General features: G+C 62.4%; 1 protein-coding gene across 1 annotated transcript; it reads right to left on the reverse strand.

Annotated features, from left to right (window-relative positions):
• Positions 1-2,730: 2,730 nt before the first annotated feature.
• On the reverse strand, positions 2,731-15,358 carry UBE2M (ubiquitin conjugating enzyme E2 M). The gene is made up of 6 exons (XM_037888698.2): positions 14,940-15,358; positions 11,831-11,925; positions 11,144-11,182; positions 10,639-10,742; positions 8,342-8,405; positions 2,731-3,562 (listed from the first exon to the last, which is right to left on the reverse strand). Exons 1-6 carry the CDS (start codon positions 15,046-15,048, stop codon positions 3,422-3,424), a joined length of 552 nt encoding a protein of 183 aa, XP_037744626.1. The 5' UTR covers positions 15,049-15,358; the 3' UTR covers positions 2,731-3,421.
• Positions 15,359-23,793: the final 8,435 nt, after the last annotated feature.

A 23,793-nucleotide genomic window follows, 5' to 3' on the forward strand; every position in this document is an offset into this window, starting at 1 on the left:
GCCCGGAAGTCACCATCGAGAGGAAGGGCAGAGCGACGCCCCCCCCCCCCCCCCCGCGCGGCGGACCACAGAGAGGAGGGCTAGAGGGGCACCCCGAGCTCCTCCCCTCCCCCTCTAGGGCCCCGCCCCCAACAGGAGAGACACGGGGGCGGGGCTGGGGGCCGAGGGCGGGATGGCGCGGGACAGGGGGCTGCGGGAGGGGCTGGGAGGGGAATTGGGGGGAGTGTAGGGTGCCAACTTTCTAATGGCCGAAAACCGAACACTTTGCCCGCCCCCTGCCCCGCCCTTTTCCCGAGGCCCCGCCCCTTTCCCAATGCCCCACCCCCAGTCACTCCATAACCCCTCCCTCCTTCCCTCTCCCCCACCCTCGCTCACTTTCACGGGCTGGGCTTGGGGTGCAGGAGGAGGTGGGGGTTCAGGGTGTGGGAGGGGGCTCTGGGCTGGGGGAGGGGTGCAGGATGAGGGCATGGGAGGAGGCTCTGGGCTGGGGCAGGGGGTTGGGTGAGGGCTCCGGGTGGCACGGACCTCAGGCAGCCCCCAGGAAGCGGGGACATGTCCCTCCGGGCCCCAGCTCCTAGGCATAGGGGCAGCCAAGGGGTTAGGCGCCACCGCCTCAGCTCCCATTGCCCATGGTTCCCAGCCAATGGGAGCTGCGGAGCCAATGCTCAGGGAGACACCTGCAGGCGGGAGCTGCACATGGAGCCCCTGTGGCCGCCCCTATGCCTAGGAGTCAGAGGGACACGCCGACTACTTCCCAGTAGCCCTGCTGCACCACCAGCTGGACTTTTAACGGCCCAGCCAGCGGTCCTGACCGGAGCCGCCAGGGTCCCTTTTTGACTACGAGTTCCCATTGAAAACCGGACACCTGGCAAACCTAGATGGGTAGGTTGGTCAGGGAGCTGATAGTGGTCTGGGGGCAGGGGGAGGGGCTGGGATGTGAGTGGGGTGGGAGCAGGGGGAGGGGTGTGAAGGCTGGGGTATGTTGGGCAGGGAGCTGATAGGAGTCAGATCAGGGTGGGGCTGGGTAGAGCAGAGGGGAAGAAGGGGCTGGGAGCAGGACAGGGGGAGGAGAGGGAGATGGGGCGGGGCTGTATTGGAGGGGGCTGGGATGGTTGGATTGGGCTACAGTCAGTCAGTCTGGGAGGCAGGTTGAGCAGGGGTTGAAATGGGTTGAGGAGATAGGGCTGCATGGGGCTAAGATGCAGGGGGGGTTGGGGGCAGGGAGAAGCAGGAGCTCAGTTGAGGTTGTGTGGGAAGCAGGAGGCTGGTTAGTGCTAGTGGGAAGCGGGGGGGGGGGAAGAAGACAAGCTGGGGCAGGGGTGGGAAGGAGGACCCCAACTGATTCCCACACAACCTCCTCAGAGGGGTAGTGGGGGGGGGGGGGGGACTGAGTGGGGGGAAGGGGACACATTGGGGTGAGGCCATGGGTAGGGGTGGGCTACAGGAACCAAATGCTGTTATTGCAGGGACACCACTGGATCAAAATTCAGACACCCCACTCCCCTGGTTCTTCTCACCTCATGATCATTGCACCTGCCCAAGGGGGGCTTATAAACCCCATTTCCCCTCCCAAGTGGGTCATCCCCTGGCAGGGCCCTTCACCCCACAGCCCTCTGAAGCATGCAGCTCCCTACGAGGTCCTGGCATCCCTCTGGGGCACTCGTACTCCCGCTCACCCAACCTGGCCCCAGGCTGCTACATGGCCCCATAGGGCTGGAAGCCCCTCTGGGCAGGAACTGGGCCTTCCTGGCATCAGGGCTGCACACACAAGCAGTACACCACCCATAGCAATGCAAGGGCCAACCTCATATCCCCAGAGGCCACCCAAGGGAGTGGCGGGGTGTCCCCGCAGAAATGGCAGGGTGAGAGCCTGGGGCAGCCAGCACTGGGACTAGATGATCAGTCATCCCTTCCAGCCTTAGCACCCATGAAGCCCCAGCCCAGTAAGGCCCCGTGGCCACAGCCCTTTCCCTGCTCCTGGGCAGGAAACAGCCCCTACCGCTCCGTCTCATCTGCCTGCCCCGCTCCATGCAGAACCGAGCCCCCTGCCACCATGGCTCAGCCCCTGTGGGACACAGGGGAGACATTTCACACTCCCTCAGACCTGCCAACAAGGCCCAGCTTTGGCTGCCCCCTATTCCTTCTGATGGGGAATTCTCCCTCCATGCTGAGCCCCAGCCAGCTCTGCTGCTGGGGAAGAGGCAGCTGCTGACTCAGCCAGAGGTTGGACGTCCATCCCCCACTTCCAGGCAGCTGGGCCCCCCTTGGCCACTTGATTCTCACCCCAGCAGCTGAGATCAGCCCTTCCTTTCCTAGCCCGGAGGGGGCAGCAGTTGCATCTCATCAGCCCCTATTATGGCTTTACCCCACAACCATCGCACAGCCGCCCTTCTCTCAGGCCTGCTTGGGCAGCAAGCGCCCGCTAACAAGGCTTGGAGGTTTCTAAGCCAGCTGCAGAAGTGGACAGAGAGGGAGCAGCTACCCGCTGTGCTCGGGAGCAGGAGGGTCAACCCCCACTTCTTACCCACAAGCCACTTCCAACAGCACAGCAGGCCAGAGGCCTGGGCGATGAGCTGGAGCCCACCTTGCAGCTTGGGCGAGATATGGACTTATGTGGCCCCTGCTGGGGCAGCTGGGTGGGCAGCCCCTTGAGGAGAGACACCCCTCCACCCCATCTGAAAGGGAGGAGGGGGGCGGCGGAGCAATAAGGCACAGACAGGCCCTGGGCAGTGAGGTGCGCTAACATTCCCCTTTAATAACCCGACACACTAGAGTACAGTGGATTCATGGCCCCGGGGCTGGCAGGAGGCCCCAGCGTGGCAAAGAACCAGTTCATTGGGGGGTGAGGCCTGGGGCAGAAGGGGGCAGGGTTCAATCAGCCCAGGCCCCACCTCCAGCCCGGTCCCATTGAATAATCAGCCTTCGCTTTGCTGTAAGTGGGGTGCTGTGTTTTTAAAAACCAGACACACGAGGGATGTAAAAGGGGAGGGCTGGCCCGGCCCCCCACGGCAGGACTGCATGCACCTCTGGCCTGCCCTACACCCCTGCTGCAGCCCCCTGCCTAATAAATAGATACGCTCTGCAAAGCCAGGGGGAGGAGCCAGTGCGCTCACGCTGGCCATGTCTAGGGGGCGCTCTGCTCGGGGTCTGAGCATGCTGGGAAACCAGCAGGAGAGCGACCAATAGGGAAGAGGGGGCTGCGTGGGTGGGGCAGGGGATTCCAATGTAAGCCCTGCCCCATCCCTCAGCAGCCACCTCCCCTCCAGCCAGGGGGCAGGAGTGGGGGGGAAAGGCTGCTGGGGCAGAGGCCGTGAGCAGCGAGGGGGGCCCTGCCAGTGCCAGGCTCCTGTGCCCCCCGGTGGCTGAAGGCAGCGGTGTTGGCAGAGTCCCTCGTGGGAGGGGTGGGGGCAGCTGGTCAGTTCTATTTGAGGCAACGCTCGAAGTAGGTGGAACCGATGTAGCCGCCCCGCATGGAGCGCTGCACGTTCTGCTCAAACAGGCGTCTGTTGTTCTGAAGGACCTCGGCAGCCTCTTTGTTCAGGGGGTCTTCGGGGTTTGGCTCCTGTGGGCAGGGAGGCGATATGGTTAGAGGCTGGCCATGCCCCTGATCACCCCCACCCAAATCAGGGCTGCATCCCCCTGCCACGTGCCACCCTCACTGTCCTTCCCTGAGTCCACTTACAAAACAATCCTTAGCCCCGGTTCTGAGGGCCCCTCGCTGCATCCCCCACCTCCAGTCACTTTAACCAAAGGAGACTCTGTGACCCAGTGGACAGAGCACTGACCCGGGCACCAGGACACCTGGGTTCTATTCCTGGTTTGCCACCGCCCCGTCCATGTCTCAGTTTCCCCACCTGTAAAATGGGGGTGGATACGGACCTCCTTTGTCGAGTTCTAGATCAGCGCTAGTGTAGTAACAGAACGTTCTATCACCAACTACCCCACTACAGTTAACGCAGCACACCACATACAGCGCGTGCAATTATAGTCGTTTAAGGCACCTTTATCCTGGTATAACTGCAGCCAGGCTAAGGTCATACCAGTATAAGTACATGGTAACACGTCACTCCTCTAACCAACGGAGTTGCAGTGGTACAATCTCTGCATGTAGCCCAGGCCACTGTCAGCTTGTCTGAAATCCCTGCAGCGTTCCCTCCAGCTATGTTGTAAGAGACCGTTCAAGGTGAAGTGAGCACTTAACACACCTCTGCAGGCGTAGGACAAAGGGGGGTTAGCATGTCATAGGCTGCTGTAATAAACCATAAATCCAGCGTCTTTATTGACTTTCAGTGTCTAACAAAAACAACAAAAAGACACTCTGCACATGCCCCAGAGGGATGCAGAAGTCTTCCGGGGGTGCATCAACTCATCTATATATTTGCCTCAAAAAGACACTCCTACAGCAACTCATCTATATATTTGCATCAACTCATCTATGTATTTGCCTCAAAAAGACACTCCTACGGCACACCCTACCACTCCAGGGCCCATCCGGGATTATCAGGTAACAATTACAACCCATACTGGATGGGGACCACATCCAGAAAGAAATCTTTCCCGAACCCCCTACCCTGGTCTTCAAACAGACCCCCACATCCATCAGAAGCAGGCTCCCCACCAACTCAAAGCAGCACCAGACCCTCCCAGAACAACTGATGCAAAACCTGCAGCTATATCTTCACTGCTAGGAGGATCAATACCCACACACCTGTCAAGATCCATGGGTTGTACACACACCTATCACATGTGATGTACCTCATCCAGTGCACTGCATACCCCAACAACAACTGCATGGGTGAAACAGGACAATCACTACGATCGCTAATGAACTCGCACAGAAAAATGATGAGACAAGAGAACCTCCTTATCACCCCTGGGCGAACACTTTTCACAAAGCCATCATTCTGTATCTGGCCTCTCGGCTCTCGTCCTCTAAGGAAACCTCTTCAACACCTTCAAAAGATGAGCCTGGGAGCTTAAATTCATAACTCTGCTAGACACGAAAAATCATAGACTTATGGCTCATAATCGGTTACCCACTAACCCCCCTTTTTTGTCCTATGACTGCAGGGGTGTTAACAGACTATTTCACTATGAATGGGTCCCTTGAAACGTGTTAATTCCTTAAAATACGTGTTAATTCCTTAATGTAAACAATCTGTTCCAGCTTGTATTGAGCTGTTACACCTGAGAACCTTTCCCAGACCTGAAGAAGAGCTCTGTGTATGCATGCAAGTTTGTCTCTCTCACCAACAGAGAAGTGGGTCCAATAAAACAATGGTTCTCAACAAGGGGTACGTGCACCCCTGGAGGTATGCAAAAGTCTTCTGGGGGTACATCAACTCATCTACATATTTGCCTAGTTTTACAACACTCTACATAAAAAGCACTAGCAAAGTCAGTAAAACTAAAATTTCATACAATGACTTGTTTATACTTCTGTATATACTGTACACTGAAATGTAAGTACAATATTTATATTCCAATTTTACTATGTGGTAAAAATGAGAAAGGAAGCAATTTGTCAGTACTATTGGCTGACACTTATATTTTTAGGTCTGATTTTGTAAGCAAGTTGTTTTTAAATGAGGTGAAACTTGGGGTACTCAAGACAAATCAGACTGCTGAAAGGGGTACAGTAGTATGGAAAGGTTGAGAGCCACTGCAATAAAAGATATTATCTCACCTGCCTTGTCTCAGATACCCTGGACCAACACAGCTACCACAACATGGCAAACAACCCACAGTTATGTCAAATATTTAAGATCCATTTAACTCCAATGACTGATGACTATTTTGGAGAAAGGACAGCACTGTTAAAATGTCAGCACCCCCACAGAAGAAACATCTCAGACCCTCCCATAGACCCTCCAGCTGCACCAGGAAAGACCAGATCTGACATTCCCAACCTTTTTAAAGAGGAAAAAACATGGAGAAAGTCACAAAAATTCACTGTAAATGTGTGTGTGTGACAAGCCCCATTTCTGGTTTTTAAACCCCTTTGCAGGTCACTTTGAAAGGGCAAGGTTCTCCTGGCCAAGCTCACACCCGGAATCAGACGCCAAACAGCTGCTGAGGCAGAAGGAGCGTTGGGCGTGACCCACTGTGGCGCAGATTCAGAAACAAGGCCAAGCCCAGGGAAGGTTGGAGGCTGTTTCCATGGACCCCCTCCCCAAAACCATCACACTGTGAAAAGACCAGATTCCAGCGCACACGCTAAAAAAGCAGGGAAAAGCAGAACAAGAAGCAAGGTTTGGAAGCTGAGGCCAGACAAATTCCAATTAGAAATAAGGCACAAAACTTTAACAGTGAGGGTCATTAACCACTGGAACCAACTACCAAGGGAAGTGATGGATTCTCTATCTCCTGATGGCTTCAAATCCAGACCAGATCCCTTTCCTGGGAGATGCTTTAGCCAAACTCAAGTTATTGGGCTCGGTGCAGGGGAGAGAGGATGGAATTTACCGGCTCAGCAGGATCACATTGTAATCGGCAAATGTCAGTAAACCGTCATTTTCACCACGCATCCACCAGCCAATGAAAAACATTTCCCCTGATCATCATCAAAATGTACAGAGGCAAAGAAAGAAAAATGTTGCTTCAGAACTCACTGGAGTTTGATTTAAGGCGATTCACTTTGTATCATTTGACCTCTGTGGACAACTGGTTTTAACAGTGATAAAACTACCGAGTCTCAGCGTCTACGGTCACTACATAATTGTCTGCCCCCCCCCCAATCCTTTCCTGCACATGTGAAAATTGAAAACGATAAAAATGAGGGAGAAATGCCTAAACCCCGTCATTTTGGGAAAGTGTAAATATTTAAATAGATAAAAACTGAAAAAAAAAAAAAGCGTAAAAAAACCAAACAATATGATCCATCCAAATTACACAAAACCAAAAACGGAGGCCCTGCCAAACCTCGCTGTATGGGAGGTCAGGCCAGAAGATCTAATGGTCTCTTCCTGGCCTTGAACTCCAGGAGGAGCGTTGGTTTCTTCTGAAGGAGGCCAGAGGGGGTCTTTACAAGTTTGCATGTCACAGGCCAGCGGCTTCACTTTTATCCTGGCGCCCACTCTGGGCAGAGTTCAGACCTAATCCCCTTACGCTCTGCAGGGTCTTGGAAATCGTGCCATTACTGTCGATTAAAGAGGCAGGATGGCCCAATGGTTAGAGCACTTGGGAGCTGCACCTTCTCTTCCCTGCGCGGTCACTGACCCTGCATGATCAGCCATCTCTGTGCCGCACTGCCCCATCTGTACAATGGGTATAACGGCCCGGCCCCACAAGGCTGCATGACGATAAATCCATGGAAGATTGTGAGGCACCCAACTACCGCAGTGATTGGGGGACCTCGGAGAGAGGGGGATAGACGGGAATGTGTGTACTGATTTCCACCTGCAGGATGTATTTTAAAGATACATTGGACTCCATAGATTCTGTCCCTGGGTATTTTGATCAACTGTAGAACTGCCTCAAGAAGGGGACAGAAAAGGGACTGTAAAAAGCAGCACATTTGCTGAACGCCTCTGTTCACGATGCTACCATTTAAAGCTGCCCGTCATTCGGGTTCAGGGTTAACAGTCCACCGAGCTGACCCATTTCAGGCAGCTGGCAGATGCTGCTCGGCCCATTGCTCCTTGTCCCCTTTTGGGAGACCTGCACCCCTCAGGTTGACCAGAGTCTTTAGGGGAAGCCCTGGGACCCCCCAAAGGCTCCATCAATTGTATCAGAGTCAGTCCAAGGCACCAGGGATGCAGCAGCTGAGCCAAAGGAGAGACCCCGCATCCCAGCGGTGTCCCTGCAATACGTTAAACCAACCATGCCCACAGGAAGAGCCATGGGGAACCCAGCCTGCGCAGGGCTGAGCAGAGCACCAGGGACCTGCAGAGATGGAAACACACAGGAGAGCCGGCCCCGGGCCCTCCGCAGGCCATGCGGACTGAAGCATGGCACTGCAGGCAGCTCAGCACGCAGCTACGCCAACCCCCCCAGCCCTCGCAGAGTAACCTGCCAATGCCTCCCTCGGCTCCGAGGGCACTGCCCCCCCCGCCAGAGTGTGCCATAGCTTGCCCAGAGACTCTAGGTAGCAATCACCCCACCCCACCGCTCCCCCAAACTGCAAGGGGACAAGGAGATCAGCACCCCACGACCAGCCCCCAAACACACATGGCAGGAGGCAACCACTGCCCCCCGAGCCCTGCTGAAACACCAGGGCTACCTCCGCCCCGAACAGTGCAGGGGACACGGGTCCCTCCCACCTCCTGCCCCACAGCCCCCACAAAATGCCGCCCCCCCCCGCCCAACGGTGCAGGTGAAACCTTCCCTCCCTGGTACTCACCAAGAAGAGGTACTGCAGACCATAAATTATAGAGTTTATTGTTAGTACAGGTTTCCAGTCCTCTCTGCGGGGCAGAAAAGAACCGTGAGTGAGGACCCTGCAGCCAAGCCCATGAGAGGAGCGACACCACACTCGGGTGGCAGGGGATCATCCCAGGTTCTGACTGGGGAGGAGAGCAGACAGGTGGTATTGGGGGGAAAGGGGGAGGAGCGTGGGGATATGAGACCCAGGGTGGGGATCACATCAGATGACTAGGGGAATGGGGATCATGGAGATTATGGGAGGAGGCGTTGCCCCAAGACCTGTATGTAAGGAGAAGGGCAGTGCTGCTGGAGGGGGATCCCCCATATCCCTCTCCCCGAGCTCCATGGGGGTGGGCCACGGGGAATTCCCCCATATCTCTCCCCCCGCTCCCTGGAGGTGGGCCACAGGGGATTCCCCGTGATGCTGTATGATTGAAGATGACCGTTTGTAGCAGTTGCTACCATTGTTATACAATTGTAACAAATCTTATACAAAGTCTATCACGTGAGGTGTCAATGGAAAAGTCAAATACAATTATCCTGGTAAAATCCATGGATCACCCCAGCATCTGAAGGTGTGAAGATTGGCTAGGTCTCTGTATCTCACATGCGTCTGTCCTTGAGGTAACACCCACAAGGTAGTTAACATTCAGTCTCCCCAGCCCACTGTGAATGGACTACGCAGAAGAATCAACTCTCTTCCAGAGGACACGTGACAGCCAGGAGCCAGCGGCCACCCCTGTGATTCAGTAAAACATGTCAGGGCATGTGATGTGGACATGTGACCTCAGACTCCATCTTTGTCCATACACACAGACTGTGGGCTTTGTTTGGGACAGTAACTTCCTATCCACGTGGCAGAGGATATAAAAGGCACCTGAGACATCTCCAGTTTGCCTCTTTCCTTTAAGACAGAGGTGGGCAACCTACGGCCCACAGGAGCGTCCTGCCCAGCCCTTGAGCTTCCGGCCAGGGAGACTAACCCCTGGCCCCTCCCCTGCTGTGCCCCCTCCCCCGCAGCCTCATCTCGCCATGCAGCCAGCGCTCTCGCCCACCACTCCTGCCGGGCAGCACGGTGGCGTGGCTGCAAGCTCCAGCTGCTCTGAGCGACGGGGTAAGGGAGCGGGGAGCAGGGGAGTTGGATAAGGGGCAGTGGGTCCCGGGGGGCAGTCAGGGGACAGTTGGATGGGGCGGAGGTGGGGGGCGCGCGCCATCAGGGAGGGTTGGATAGGCATGGGAGTCCTGGGGGGGCCTGTCTGGGGGCAGGGGTGTGGATAGGGGGAGGGGCAGCCAGGGGACAGGAAGCAGGGGTGGTTGGATAGGGGGTAGGGTCCTGGGGGGGGGGTCCCAGGAGGGGACGTCGTCAGGGGAGAAGGAGCGGGATGGGTTGGATGGGTCGGGAGTTCTGAGGGGGGCAGTCACGGGGCAGAGAGTGGGAGGGGGCAGATAGGGGGTGGGGGCCAGGCTGTTTGGGGAGGCACAGCCTTCCCTACCCGGCCCTCCATACAGTTTTGCAACCCCAATGTGGCCCTCAGGCCAAAAAGTTTGCCCACCCCTGCTCTAAGAGGAGCATTTTGAACAACGGACTGAGAACCGTCCAATCTTTTGGAAGTTAGCAAAGAGACTTTACAAGCCAGCTGTCTATTCCATCACTGCTACAAGCCTGATGTAAGGACTTTGCAATCATTTGTATGTATACGATCTTTTAACCATTTATAACTCATTTATTAATACACTTTTTGGTTTACTAAAGATTGGCTGACAGAGTGATAACCGGGTAAGATCTGAGATGGATTTTGACCCGGTGGTAAGCATCTGATCCTTTGGGAATAGTTGAACCTCACATATGGTGAGCTGGGTTTTCAGTAACCTCTCACTATATTAGACCAGTTTGTTGGGATGGGAACCAATGGCTGGAACGCCTATAAGAGGGCTGTGTTTGGCTTCTTATTAACCAGTGTGGTACTGCAGCTCTTCTGCTACTGGTTTGGTGAATCTAATTGTAGCTAAAACCACCAGTTTTTGGCGTGTGCCTGCCCTGTTTCTTGCAGTCTGCCCCGAGTGTGCATTCTCAGTGAGGTCCATTCTAGGCACCAGGTCACACCCCATACCCCCCTATTCCCCCCCGCCCCCCGATCTGTGTGGGTGGGGCAGGGAAGGATCCTGGTGCTGGAGAGAGGCCGCTCCCCTCCCCGATCTGCATGGGTGGGGCAATCCCCCAGATCGGCCAGGGGGTAGCAGTGATAGAGTGGGGTGGCCAGATGCGCTCCCTACCTGAGGATATTTAGGCAGACGTTGCCCTCTAGGTCTATGTTGGGGTGGTACACCATGGTCTCACACTTCACCTTGGGAGGGTCATGAGGGTAGCCTTGGCCTACCTGCAGACAGACAGATGGGAGAGTCATTCCCAAGCCCCCCGCCACAGCTGAGCCCAGACTCCCTGACCCTGCCAACTCACAGGAGCTCCAGATTCCTGCCCCCCCCACCCGTAGTGCTGCTCGCCCCCTGAAGCAGGAAGGGACAAGTGGCCCGGACTCCTGGGTCCTCTTGCCAGCTCTGGGCGACTGTGGGCATGTCCCCGGCTTCCTTAGCCGTCACAGCACCTTCCTCCCTCCCAGGAGAGGGGACACCAGATGCGTGGGGCCGACGCTCCCTCCTTGGCTCAGACACAGCGCGAAGAGAGTCCAACACAGGTAAGCCCCGAGAGCCCCGCCCCTCCCGGCCGGGCAAGGCTCTGGTGCAAATTGAGCTCCACCCCAGGGGCGGGGACGGGACTTACCTTAAAACTGAAGACAAACTTCCCCCCTTTATAGAAACCCTGAAAGAGAAAAGACCTTCAGTGAGGGAGGGATCCTCAGGGGGCCGCCCAGCACCCCAAGGGGCCTGGGCTCAGCCCCGCCCCATGGATCCAACTGCAGGGGACCAGAGATGCAGCAGCTAGGGGCTGTGATCACACCCCCTCCCCAGGCCATTCAGCTCAGCTGGCATTGTGGGGCCTGATGCAGGGTGGGATTGAGGGGCACCAGCAGCGCTGTGGTGGGCGAGCTGGGATAGCAGTGGGGGATAGTCAGGATTGAGGTGTACCGGCAGGGCTGGATCTGGGGCTGGGACAGCAGGGGCATGGGCAGAGCCATGAATCTTTTGCAGCCCCTGCCCCCATCTCGCTCCCCAGAGTACTGGCTCAGGCTCCAGCACCCCGTTCACCCTACGCACACGGAGGTGCCTTCCAGCTGCAACCCCCACCCCCGCCCCCCAGCTCAGCCTGCTGCAGTGCAAGCTGGGCCCCCTGCAGCCTGGGCCTGCCCAGCAGGGAGCAGCAACCGGAGTCTGGGCACAGGCTGAGCCCATCTGCTGAGCAGCAGCTGGGGCTTCCCCGGGGGCAGGAAGAGAAAGGCAAGTCCAGGCATGCAGGACTCCCTGCTCCCCACCCACGTGCCGGACCCCCTCCCTGCCCGCCCCCCCTCACCTCGTCAGGGCAGATAACTAGCTTGAAGTTGAGGAGGTCGTCCTGGTCGGAGAAATCTATTTCGCATGTTTTCGGCAAATTCAGTTCGTTAATATCTGGGAGGCAGGAGGAAAGCAGGGAGAGATGGGTCAGTTTGGAGGATAACCCCAGATCCCTCCCACCACAGAGGAGCCCCACCGCACTCTCCATAGGGGGCAGATCTCGGGATCAGAAAGGGGCATTTCAAAAGTGGGTAGGACAATCCTGGTCTGTCCTGCCCCCCCCCCCCCCCCCACACACACACACACACACAGGAGGGAGACAGACATAGAAGCCTCCTACTAAGTCCTTTTCACTGGAGGTCCATGATACTCTGGCTGGGGTCAGGACACTGGCTCTCAGGGGCAGGTTGGGGGAAAATGCCATATTTAGAGCAGCCCCCAGGAGGTACTCGCCCCACAGCCCTGCCCAGGCCCCATTCACACAACAGGACACGGTAAGGCTGTGTCCCAGCTCAGCCTGGCGCTGGGTCTCCGACTGCCCTCCCTCATGGGGCGAGGCCCCAGCAGGATTGGGCCCGTGAAGTGCACTGCACAGAATTGTGCCAGGGAGGGGGTACATGTTCCCAACAGGACATAGGCTGAGCCTCACCGGGTACATCCCCAGAGCGCAGCCGGGATCCCCCCCACCAGCTCACGATGGGGCAGAGGGAGTCAAGGGCATTGACCTGCCACCTCTGGAAAACTGGACTGGAGCACCACACTGGGACACAAGTGGATTGGGATGGAACCTGGTATCTTTCTGGGCACAGCCAGAAGTGGGGAGAACCCAGGTTTCTGCCCTTTGCGGACACTCGCACAGCTGGCGCTGCCTGTAGCGATGTCTGATTTGTTGCGTGGTGGGGTTTGCATCAGAGGCCCCCCGTGGGGTGCACTCCCCCCCCCGTGAACATGGGTTCCCACTGGGTGGGGCTCCCACCCCCACCAGGGAAACCCAAGGAGACCTCCCCCACACACACACACACACTGGGGGGCCTCCCACCCTCGACCAGGGAAACCCCAGGAGACCGCCACACATACACACACTGGGGGGTGCTCCTTCCCTGCTGGGAAACCCCAAGACACCCTCCCCCTACACACTTAGGGTCTCCCCTCCTCTGCTGGAAAACCCCAGGAGACCACACACACACAATGCGGGCACCCACCCCCACCGGGGAAAACCCATGAGACCCTCCCCACACACGTCTAAGGACCTCCACAAGAACACCCTCAAATTGAGCCCTGCCACACTGGTCACCCCCTCGCCTGTTCCCACCCCTCCAGCAAATATTCCTCCCCCTGTTGCATTGAGGAGCCCCCCTCCCCCAGCATGTGTGTGGGGGTAAGTCTCAGTATGTATGTCTTGGGGAGGCTGTACGAACCCTCAGCAGTGAAGAGCGCAAGCCCCATTGGGGAAGACCTCCAAGGGGGGTGGCTCTCAGAGAAAGTGGGGGGGGGGGGAGAGCAGAGCAGTGTTCCCTCTAATTTTTCCCACCCAGGTGTGGAACGAATTTTGTTATGTGCACCAATACGGACGTGATGTCTGACGCATCACCTACATACCAGTGCACAAAACGAAATTCATGTGGCAGAGGTGGGGCCAAGGGATTTGGAGTGTGGGAAGGGGCTCAGGGCTGGGGCAGAGCGTTGGGTGGAAGGGAGGGCCCCGGCTGGGGCTGTGGGCTATGGGGGGGGGCTGAGGGGTTTAGGAGGGTGCTCCGGGGGTACGGCAGGGAGAGAGGGCTCCCCTGAGCTTTCACCCCCTGAAGTAGCATCTGGGCTGGGGAGAGGCACCTCTCTCCACCATGGCAGCTCCAGGACTGGGGCCACACGATAGGTGCCCCTCCCCCGGCCCCCACAAGTCCGGGTTGGGGCTGGGTTCAGCGAGGGGCACCCTGGCCGTGACAGGTCCAGGCCGTGCCTGCCAGATTTGGGCCAGGGTGGGGGCACCCTGGCCACAGCAGGTCGGGGGCCGGGCTAGGTTGGGGCTGGGGGAGGGGCGCCCTTCCCCCTGCCAGATTCCCTGAGCACCTGCATGGTGCTAAATATGCTGCTGCTAGCGGGGTGCAGCTTACAGGGAACTTAGGATCAGAGCCCCAGTGGGGGAAGATGAGCAGGAAGCCCCTTTGGGGGAGGAGGGACCCCCATTGCCCAGCAGGAGGATCACCGATGCGTGTGGGGGCTCATAGGATTCTGTCGTGGGCAGAACGGGGGGGAGGGGGGTGTCTGCCCAATATGTGAGCGAGGGATGCTAGGTGGGAATAGCCACCTGCCAGTATGGGGGTAGGAAGGGGGGAGGGGATCTTCCCCATTGTGAGGCATCTATGGGGTCTGAGTGCGGGTGAGGTCTCTCCCCACCAATACAGGGTCTGGGTGGGGGCGCAGAGTGGAGGGAGGGAGGGAGGAAGGAGGCTGCCCACCCCCAGCACCCACCTGAGCCAGGCAGTACCTCTGCGCTGAAGGTGGGGGGGATCAGTGGATCGCCCCAGGATTTGCACCAGCTGGTACTTTTCAGAGTGGGGTCTCCCTTGTGTCTGGGCAGGTCTCTCCCCTAGCAGCCCATCTAGGAGGCACCAGTCAGGGCTTCAGCTGGGCTACACCTTTCTGAGTAGAGGGGATCTGGGCCCGTCCTCGTGGTACCAGTAGGTGCGTCTGGGCCGGATGGTGGTCAGGGAATCTGAACCAGGCCAGATGGTACCAGTGGGTTGGAGCCAGACAATACTGGGACCGGGTGGTACCAGGTCGGGTGAATAGAGAATTTGGGACAGCGGGGGGGCAGGAGGGGAAGGTCCGGGGGCCTGGGCCGGGCGGTACCGGGCTGGGGGAGGGGCTGGGCCGGGCGGTACCGGGGCGGGGGGAGTCTGGGCCGGGCGGTATCAGGGAAGGGGGGGGCCGGGCGGTACCGGGCCCGGGGAGGGGCTGGGCCGGGCGGTATCAGGGAAGGGGGGGGGCCGGGCGGTACCGGGCCAGGGGAGGGGCTGGGCCGGGCGGTATCAGGGAAGGGGGGGGCCGGGCGGTACCGGGCCAGGGGAGGGGCTGGGCCGGGCGGTATCAGGGAAGGGGGGGCCGGGCCGGGCTGGGCCGGGCGGTACCTTTCTGGATGCGGAGCTGCGCGGCCGACGCCTTCTTGCTGCTGCCCTTGGTGCCTCCGGCCGATTCCTCCTCCTTCTTCTGCTGCTTCAGCGAGAACAGCTTGATCATCCTGCCGGGCGGCCGGGCCGGGAGCCGAACCGAACCGGGCCGGGCGGGCCCGGGGGGCGGGGCTCGGCGCGGCCTGTGCGGGGTCCCGGCGCTGGGCCGGGTCAGTCGCTCGCTGCTGCCGGGCCCGGGGAGGAAGCGGAGCGGGGCCGCCCAGGCTACTGCCGCTGCGGGTGCGTCGGCAACGGCCGGCCCGCTCGGCTCCTTCCGGAAGAGCTTCGGCACTTTCCGGAAGCGCTTCGGCTGCTTCCGTCGCCGATGGATTGGACCTCGCTGCTTTCCGTCCCGGGTCTGAGCACCGCCCACTCCCAGCTTCGCCACTTTCCGCCGCAGCATCGGCACTTTCCGCCGGACGCCTGGAAGCGTACGTCACACGCTCGGCACCGCCCACCCGGGGCTCGGCACTTTCCGCCTCACGCTCGGCACTTTACGCCGGGCCCTCGCCTCCCCGGTGCGGGGAAGGCGCTGCGTTCCAAAGGGCTGGGGGACGGACCCGCGGGTCGGGTATAGCTCAGGGCGGAAGTCAGGGGGCCGCCATCTTTAGTGAGGGCAGAATGACTTCCGGTCCTTGGGGTTTTTAGGGGAGCTGACGCCGCTGCGAGGGGAATGTGGATGAGCCCCGATCACAAACATGCCTCAGCCTGCTGGGAACCCAACCCCTGTTTTGTTGGCTGATGGGGTCCTCTGGCCATTGTACCACCAAGGCTGGGATCAGAGGTCACCAAACTCACACCAACTGGCCGCCCACGCCAGGCCCACCAAGCTGTTACATGGCTGGAGGGCGCTGTGGCCGTCGGGGGAGGGGGCGGCCGTGGGGTGACACAGCTGGACGGCGCTGTGGCCGTCGGGGGAGGGGGCGGCCGTGGGGTGACACAGCTGGAGGGCGCTGTGGCCGTCGGGGGAGGGGGCGGCCGTGGGGATGACACAGCTGGACGGCGCTGTGGCCGTCGGGGGAGGGGGCGGCCGTGGGGATGACACAGCTGGACGGCGCTGTGGCCAGCAGGGGAGGGGGCGGCCGTGGGGATGACACAGCTGGACGGCGCTGTGGCAGTCGGGGGAGGGGGCGGCCCTGGGGATGACACAGCTGGACGGCGCTGTGGCCGTCGGGGGGAGGGGGCGGGCCGTGGGGTGACACCGCTGGAGGGCGCTGGGGCCGTCGGGGGAGGGGGCGGCCGTGGGGATGACACAGCTGGACGGCGCTGTGGCCAGCAGGGGAGGGGGCGGCCGTGGGGATGACACAGCTGGACGGCGCTGTGGCCGTCGGGGGAGGGGGCGGCTGTGGGGATGACACAGCTGGAAGGCGTTGTGGCCGTCGGGGGAGGGGGCGGCCGTGGGGATGACACAGCTGGAAGGCGTTGTGGCCGTCGGGGGGAGGGGGCGGCCGTGGGGATGACACAGCTGGAGGGCGCTGTGGCCGTCGGGGGAGGGGGCGGCCGTGGGGATGACACAGCTGGACGGCGCTGTGGCCGTCGGGGGAGGGGGCGGCCGTGGGGATGACACAGCTGGACGGCGCTGTGGCCGTCAGGGGAGGGGGCGGCCCTGGGGATGACACAGCTGGAAGGCGCTGTGGCCAGCAGGGGAGGGGGCGGCCGTGGGGATGACACAGCTGGAAGGCGCTGTGACCGTCGGGGGAGGGGGCGGCCGTGGGGGTGACACAGCTGGAAGGCACTGTGGCCGTCGGGGGAGGAGGCGGCTGTGGGGAGGACACAGCTGGACGGCGCTGTGGCCGTCGGGGGAGGGGGCGGCCGTGGGGATGACACAGCTGGACGGCGCTGTGGCCGTCGGGGGAGGGGGCGGCTGTGGGGATGACACAGCTGGAGGGCGCTGTGGCCGTCGGGGGAGGGGGCGGCCGTGGGGATGACACAGCTGGAGGGCGCTGTGGCCGTCGGGGGAGGGGGGCGGCCGTGGGGATGACACAGCTGGACGGCGCTGTGGCCGTCGGGGGAGGGGGCGGCCGTGGGGATGACACAGCTGGACGGCGCTGTGGCCGTCAGGGGAGGGGGCGGCCCTGGGGATGACACAGCTGGAAGGCGCTGTGGCCAGCAGGGGAGGGGGCGGCCGTGGGGATGACACAGCTGGAAGGCGCTGTGACCGTCGGGGGAGGGGGCGGCCCTGGGGTGACACAGCTGGAAGGCACTGTGGCCGTCGGGGGAGGGGGCGGCTGTGGGGATGACACAGCTGGACGGCGCTGTGGCCGTCGGGGGAGGGGGCGGCCGTGGGGATGACACAGCTGGACGGCGCTGTGGCCGTCGGGGGAGGGGGCGGCGGTGGGGATGACACAGCTGGAGGGCGCTGTGGCCGTCGGGGGAGGGGGCGGCCGTGGGGTGACACCGCTGGACGGCGCTGTGGCCGTCGGGGGAGGGGGCGGCTGTGGGGATGACACAGCTGGACGGCGCTGTGGCCGTCGGGGGAGGGGGCGGCCGTGGGGATGACACAGCTGGAAGGCGCTGTGGCCCTCGGGGGAGGGGGCGGCTGTGGGGATGACACAGCTGGACGGCGCTGTGGCCGTCGGGGGAGGGGGCGGCCCTGGGGATGACACAGCTGGACGGCGCTGTGGCCAGCAGGGGAGGGGGCGGCCGTGGGGATGACACAGCTGGAAGGCGCTGTGGCCAGCAGGGGAGGGGGCGGCCGTGGGGATGACACAGCTGGAAGGCGCTGTGGCCGTCGGGGGAGGAGGCGGCCCTGGGGTGACACAGCTGGAAGGCACTGTGGCCGTCGGGGGAGGGGGCGGCTGTGGGGATGACACAGCTGGATGGCGCTGTGGCCGTCGGGGGAGGGGGCGGCTGTGGGGATGACACAGCTGGAAGGCGCTGTGGCCAGCAGGGGAGGGGGCGGCTGTGGGGATGACACAGCTGGAAGGCGCTGTGGCCAGCAGGGGAGGGGGCGGCCGTGGGGATGACACAGCTGGAAGGCGCTGTGGCAGTCGGGGGAGGGGGCGGCCGTGGGGATTGACACAGCTGGACGGCGCTGTGGCCAGCAGGGGAGGGGGCGGCCCGTGGGGATGACACAGCTGGAAGGCGCTGTGGCCGTCGGGGGAGGGGGCGGCCCTGGGGTGACACAGCTGGAAGGCGCTGTGGCCAGCAGGGGAGGGGGCGGCTGTGGGGATGACACAGCTGGAAGGCGCTGTGGCCAGCAGGGGAGGGGGCGGCCGTGGGGATGACACAGCTGGAAGGCGCTGTGGCCGTCGGGGGAGGGGGCGGCTGTGGGGATGACACAGCTGGAAGGCGTTGTGGCCGTCGGGGGAGGGGGGCGGCCGTGGGGATGACACAGCTGGAAGGCGCTGTGGCCAGCAGGGGAGGGGGCGGCCGTGGGGATGACACAGCTGGACGGCGCTGTGGCCGTCGGGGGAGGGGGCGGCCGTGGGGTGACACAGCTGGACGGCGCTGTGGCCGTCGGGGGAGGGGGCGGCCGTGGGGTGACACAGCTGGACGGCGCTGTGGCCGTCGGGGGAGGGGGCGGCTGTGGGGATGACACAGCTGGACGGCGCTGTGGCCGTCGGGGGAGGTTGCGGCCGTGGGGATGACACAGCTGGAAGGCGCTGTGGCCAGCAGGGGAGGGGGCGGCCGTGGGGATGACACAGCTGGAAGGCACTGTGGCCGTCGGGGGAGGGGGGCGGCCGTGGGGATGACACAGCTGGAAGGCGCTGTGGCCGTCGGGGGAGGGGGCGGCTGTGGGGATGACACAGCTGGACGGCGCTGTGGCCGTCAGGGGAGGGGGCGGCCGTGGGGATGACACAGCTGGAAGGCGCTGTGGCCAGCAGGGGAGGGGGCGGCCGTGGGGATGACACAGCTGGAAGGCGCTGAGGCCGTCGGGGGAGGGGGCGGCCGTGGGGATGACACAGCTGGAAGGCGCTGTGGCCGTCGGGGGAGGGGGCGGCCGAGGGGATGACACAGCTGGACGGCGCTGTGGCCGTCGGGGGAGGGGGCGGCTGTGGGGATGACACAGCTGGACGGCGCTGTGGCCGTCGGGGGAGGGGGCGGCCGTGGGGATGACACAGCTGGACGGCGCTGTGGCCGTCGGGGGAGGGGGCGGCTGTGGGGATGACACAGCTGGAGGGCGCTGTGGCCGTCGGGGGAGGGGGCGGCCGTGGGGTGACACAGCTGGACGGCGCTGTGGCCGTCGGGGGAGGGGGCGGCTGTGGGGATGACACAGCTGGACGGCGCTGTGGCCGTCGGGGGAGGGGGCGGCCGTGGGGATGACACAGCTGGAAGGCGCTGTGGCCGTCGGGGGAGGGGGCGGCTGTGGGGATGACACAGCTGGACGGCGCTGTGGCCGTGGGGGGAGGGGGCGGCCCTGGGGATGACACAGCTGGACGGCGCTGTGGCCAGCAGGGGAGGGGGCGGCCGTGGGGATGACACAGCTGGAAGGCGCTGTGGCCAGCAGGGGAGGGGGCGGCCGTGGGGATGACACAGCTGGAAGGCGCTGTGGCCGTCGGGGGAGGAGGCGGCCCTGGGGTGACACAGCTGGAAGGCACTGTGGCCGTCGGGGGAGGGGGCGGCTGTGGGGATGACACAGCTGGATGGCGCTGTGGCCGTCGGGGGGAGGGGGCGGCTGTGGGGATGACACAGCTGGAAGGCGCTGTGGCCAGCAGGGGAGGGGGCGGCTGTGGGGATGACACAGCTGGAAGGCGCTGTGGCCAGCAGGGGAGGGGGCGGCCGTGGGGATGACACAGCTGGAAGGCGCTGTGGCAGTCGGGGGAGGGGGCGGCCCTGGGGATGACACAGCTGGACGGCGCTGTGGCCAGCAGGGGAGGGGGCGGCCGTGGGGATGACACAGCTGGAAGGCGCTGTGGCCGTCGGGGGAGGGGGCGGCCCTGGGGTGACACAGCTGGAAGGCGCTGTGGCCAGCAGGGGAGGGGGCGGCTGTGGGGATGACACAGCTGGAAGGCGCTGTGGCCAGCAGGGGAGGGGGCGGCCGTGGGGATGACACAGCTGGAAGGCGCTGTGGCCGTCGGGGGAGGGGGGCGGCTGTGGGGATGACACAGCTGGAAGGCGTTGTGGCCGTCGGGGGAGGGGGCGGCCGTGGGGATGACACAGCTGGAAGGCGCTGTGGCCAGCAGGGGAGGGGGCGGCCGTGGGGATGACACAGCTGGACGGCGCTGTGGCCGTCGGGGGAGGGGGCGGCCGTGGGGTGACACAGCTGGACGGCACTGTGGCCGTCGGGGGAGGGGGCGGCTGTGGGGATGACACAGCTGGACGGCGCTGTGGCCGTCGGGGGAGGTTGCGGCCGTGGGGATGACACAGCTGGAAGGCGCTGTGGCCAGCAGGGGAGGGGGCGGCCGTGGGGATGACACAGCTGGAAGGCACTGTGGCCGTCGGGGGAGGGGGCGGCCGTGGGGATGACACAGCTGGAAGGCGCTGTGGCCGTCGGGGGAGGGGGCGGCTGTGGGGATGACACAGCTGGACGGCGCTGTGGCCGTCGGGGGAGGGGGGCGGCCGTGGGGATGACACAGCTGGAAGGCGCTGTGGCCAGCAGGGGAGGGGGCGGCCGTGGGGATGACACAGCTGGAAGGCGCTGAGGCCGTCGGGGGAGGGGGCGGCCGTGGGGATGACACAGCTGGAAGGCGCTGTGGCCGTCGGGGGAGGGGGCGGCCGAGGGGATGACACAGCTGGACGGCGCTGTGGCCGTCGGGGGAGGGGGCGGCCGTGGGGATGACACAGCTGGAAGGCGCTGTGGCCGTCGGGGGACGGGGCGGCCGTGGGGATGACACAGCTGGAAGGCGCTGTGGCCAGCAGGGGAGGGGGCGGCCCTGGGGTGACACAGCTGGAAGGCTCTGTGGCCGTCGGGGGAGGGGGCGGCCCTGGGGTGACACAGCTGACGGCACTGTGGCCGTCGGGGGAGGGGGCGGCCCTGGGGTGACACAGCTGGATGGCGCTGTGGCCGTCGGGGGAGGGGGCGGCTGTGGGGATGACACAGCTGGACGGCGCTGTGGCCAGCAGGGGAGGGGGCGGACGTGGGGATGACACAGCTGGAAGGCGCTGTGGCCAGCAGGGGAGGGGGCGGCCGTGGGGATGACACAGCTGGAAGGCGCTGTGGCCGTCGGGGGAGGGGGCGGCCGAGGGGATGACACAGCTGGACGGCGCTGTGGCCGTCGGGGGAGGGGGCGGCCGTGGGGATGACACAGCTGGACGGCGCTGTGGCGAGCAGGGGAGGGGCCAGCCCTGGGGATGACACAGCTGGAGGGCGCTGTGGCCGTCGGGGGAGGGGGCGGCCCTGGGGTGACACAGCTGGATGGCGCTGTGGCCGTCGGGGGAGGGGGCGGCTGTGGGGATGACACAGCTGGACGGCGCTGTGGCCAGCAGGGGAGGGGGCGGACGTGGGGATGACACAGCTGGAAGGCGCTGTGGCCAGCAGGGGAGGGGGCGGCCGTGGGGATGACACAGCTGGAAGGCGCTGTGGCCGTCGGGGGAGGGGGCGGCCGAGGGGATGACACAGCTGGACGGTGCTGTGGCCGTCGGGGGGCGGGGGCGGCCGGGGGGATGACACAGCTGGACGGCGCTGTGGCCAGCAGGGGAGGGGCCAGCCCTGGGGATGACACAGCTGGAGGGCGCTGTGGCCGTCGGGGGAGGGGGCGGCCGTGGGGATGACACAGCTGGAAGGCGCTGTGGCCTTCGGGGGAGGGGGCGGCCGTGGGGTGACACAGCTGGACGGCACTGTGGCCGTCGGGGGAGGGGGCGGCCGTGGGGTGACACAGCTGGACGGCACTGTGGCCGTCGGGGGAGGGGGAAGCCCTGGGGATGACACAGCTGGGAAGCTCTGTGGCCGTTGCGGGAGGTTGCGGCCGTGGGGATGACATAGCTGAAAGGCGATGTGGCAGTCAGGGGGATAGGGAGGGAAGGGGGCAGCAGTGGGGGTCGCACAGCCAGATGGTGCTACGGTCGTTGGGGGTGGCAGGAGGGAAGGAGGTGGCCACGGGGATGACCCAGGAACCACTTTGTGCCCACTGGCAGAGGGCACAAGGGAGGCATAAAGTTCTACAGGGATCCCCATGGTCAGGTAAATACATATTAGCCCAACAAACGATGGCATGTGAAGTATCTATTGGGAGCCAGTAGTCATCATAATCATTCAAAAATGTATGCTAAGATGGTCATTTCCGTATCTGTACTGGCAATGATGTTCTTAAAGCCAAGGAGATAAGGCAGGACACCCAGAGGTGACATCTCCCTCGCTGGGCCTTATGTTCACTTCAGAAATGTGGTTTGTTCGCATTACGGAGCCTGATACCCGGCATAAGGTTGTGAGTTCTGCAAGAGAGAAAACTTACAAGAAAAACAGTGGGGATGCTGTTTGACTAAGATGAAAAGACTAGTCGTGTATATTTGGGAATGCCAAGGTGCCCCCTGGATCCATTACCTCGTGGAAAAGCTGGCAGCATATTTCATTCCATGAGAAATGCATGGCCCAGCAGAACAATGCTGGAAGGCCTTTGTGCTGAGTTGTGCTCCAAAAGACATGAAAGTATCTAGTTAAATAAGTCTAGGCCAGGGGCAGTCAATTATTTTTTCTCCAGGTCCACATTTCTTGGGAAAGGTATAGTCCAGGTCCAGGTTCGAGAAAAACATTTTTCACACTGCAAATGCCTCTATTCAATGAACACATACAATGCTGTGTAATATACCCAGGGTAGTCAATAGGTGGACTGCAGGCAGTGGGCAGTTAGTGCTAGGGGGTGGGGGCTAGTGCGGGTAGAGCAGTGACGGGCCAGGTGCTGGCAGGCTTGGAGGAGCTGGCACCCGGAGCTGACATAAATCAGGGTGGCAGGTTTACCCCCCGCCCTCCCTAAATGGAGCTCCACCCCGAGGGACTGACAGTGGGAGCCCTAGCAGGCACCAGGGCTGACTTGTAACTCGGGGTGGGGCAGGTGTCCCCGCAGTCCTCCCTAAATGGAACCCCGTCAGGTGCAGGGAGCACAGGGGCTCGGGGCTTCACCTCCGCGGAGCACACCGGAGCTTGGGGCTTCAGCCCCATGGAGGTCGGTGGGGCCTGGGGCTTCAGCCCCTACCAGGCATGCCTGGACTCAGGGCTTCAGCCCTGACCCCAGCATGCCTGGCAGTGGCTGAAGCCCCAAGCCCCAGCACCTTTGGCATGCCTGGCAGGACAGCCAGGGCTCCATTTAGGGAGGGCTGGGGGGACACATTTTCCCCCAGTTATGAGTTAGCCCCAGGCACCAGCTTCCCCAAGCCTGTCAGCATGCAGCCAATCGCTCCTCTACCCACACTAGACCCCAAGCCCATTCGCAGGCGCTGCCCCCACAACTCCCATTGGCTACGGTTCCCAGCCTATGGGAGCTGCGGAGCTGGTGTTGCGAGGGGGAGGGGGCAGGGCAACACGCCCTTGGCCACCCCTGTGCCTAGGAGCCGGAGGGACATGCCGGTTGCTGCTAGGAGCTGGCCGCTGCAGCCAACCAGACTTTTAAGAGCCCGGTCGGCGGTGCTGACCGGAGCCACCAGGGTCCCTTTGCAACTAGGCGTTAGGGTCGAAAACCGGACACCTGGCAACCCTAGCTGTTCTCTGCGGTCACTCAGCCCATTTCAATAAAAAGGCCTGGTTTGATTCCTTGTTTGTGGGTGTAACCCAAAAGCTTTGCCTTTGAATGGCTGCTGCTGGGGGTTTGCCCAGGAGCCAAGTAAAACCAGGGGCTCAGTTTGAAACAAGCCCCCTCAGCCCCCCCCGCTGTGTAATACTGGCGAGGGAGAGAGTTTCCAAACCCCTTGGACCCTCTAGGCCTGAGAGACCATCAGCAGC

Source organism: Chelonia mydas, chromosome 23, assembly GCF_015237465.2.
Source record: "Chelonia mydas isolate rCheMyd1 chromosome 23, rCheMyd1.pri.v2, whole genome shotgun sequence".
Classification (NCBI taxonomy): domain Eukaryota; kingdom Metazoa; phylum Chordata; order Testudines; family Cheloniidae; genus Chelonia; species Chelonia mydas.

Bases quoted from the DNA above. Each gene is read 5' to 3' on its own strand.
- UBE2M (XM_037888698.2), bottom strand. From the start codon at position 15,048: ATGATCAAGCTGTTCTCGCTGAAGCAGCAGAAGAAGGAGGAGGAATCG. The intron at 11,183-11,830 runs GTGAGGGGGGGC...TTTCTCTTTCAG, and splicing joins TAGTTATCTGCCCTGACGAG to GGTTTCTATAAAGGGGGGAA. The intron at 8,406-10,638 runs GTAGGGAGCGCA...TCTGCCCCGCAG, and splicing joins GTCTGCCTAAATATCCTCAG to AGAGGACTGGAAACCTGTAC.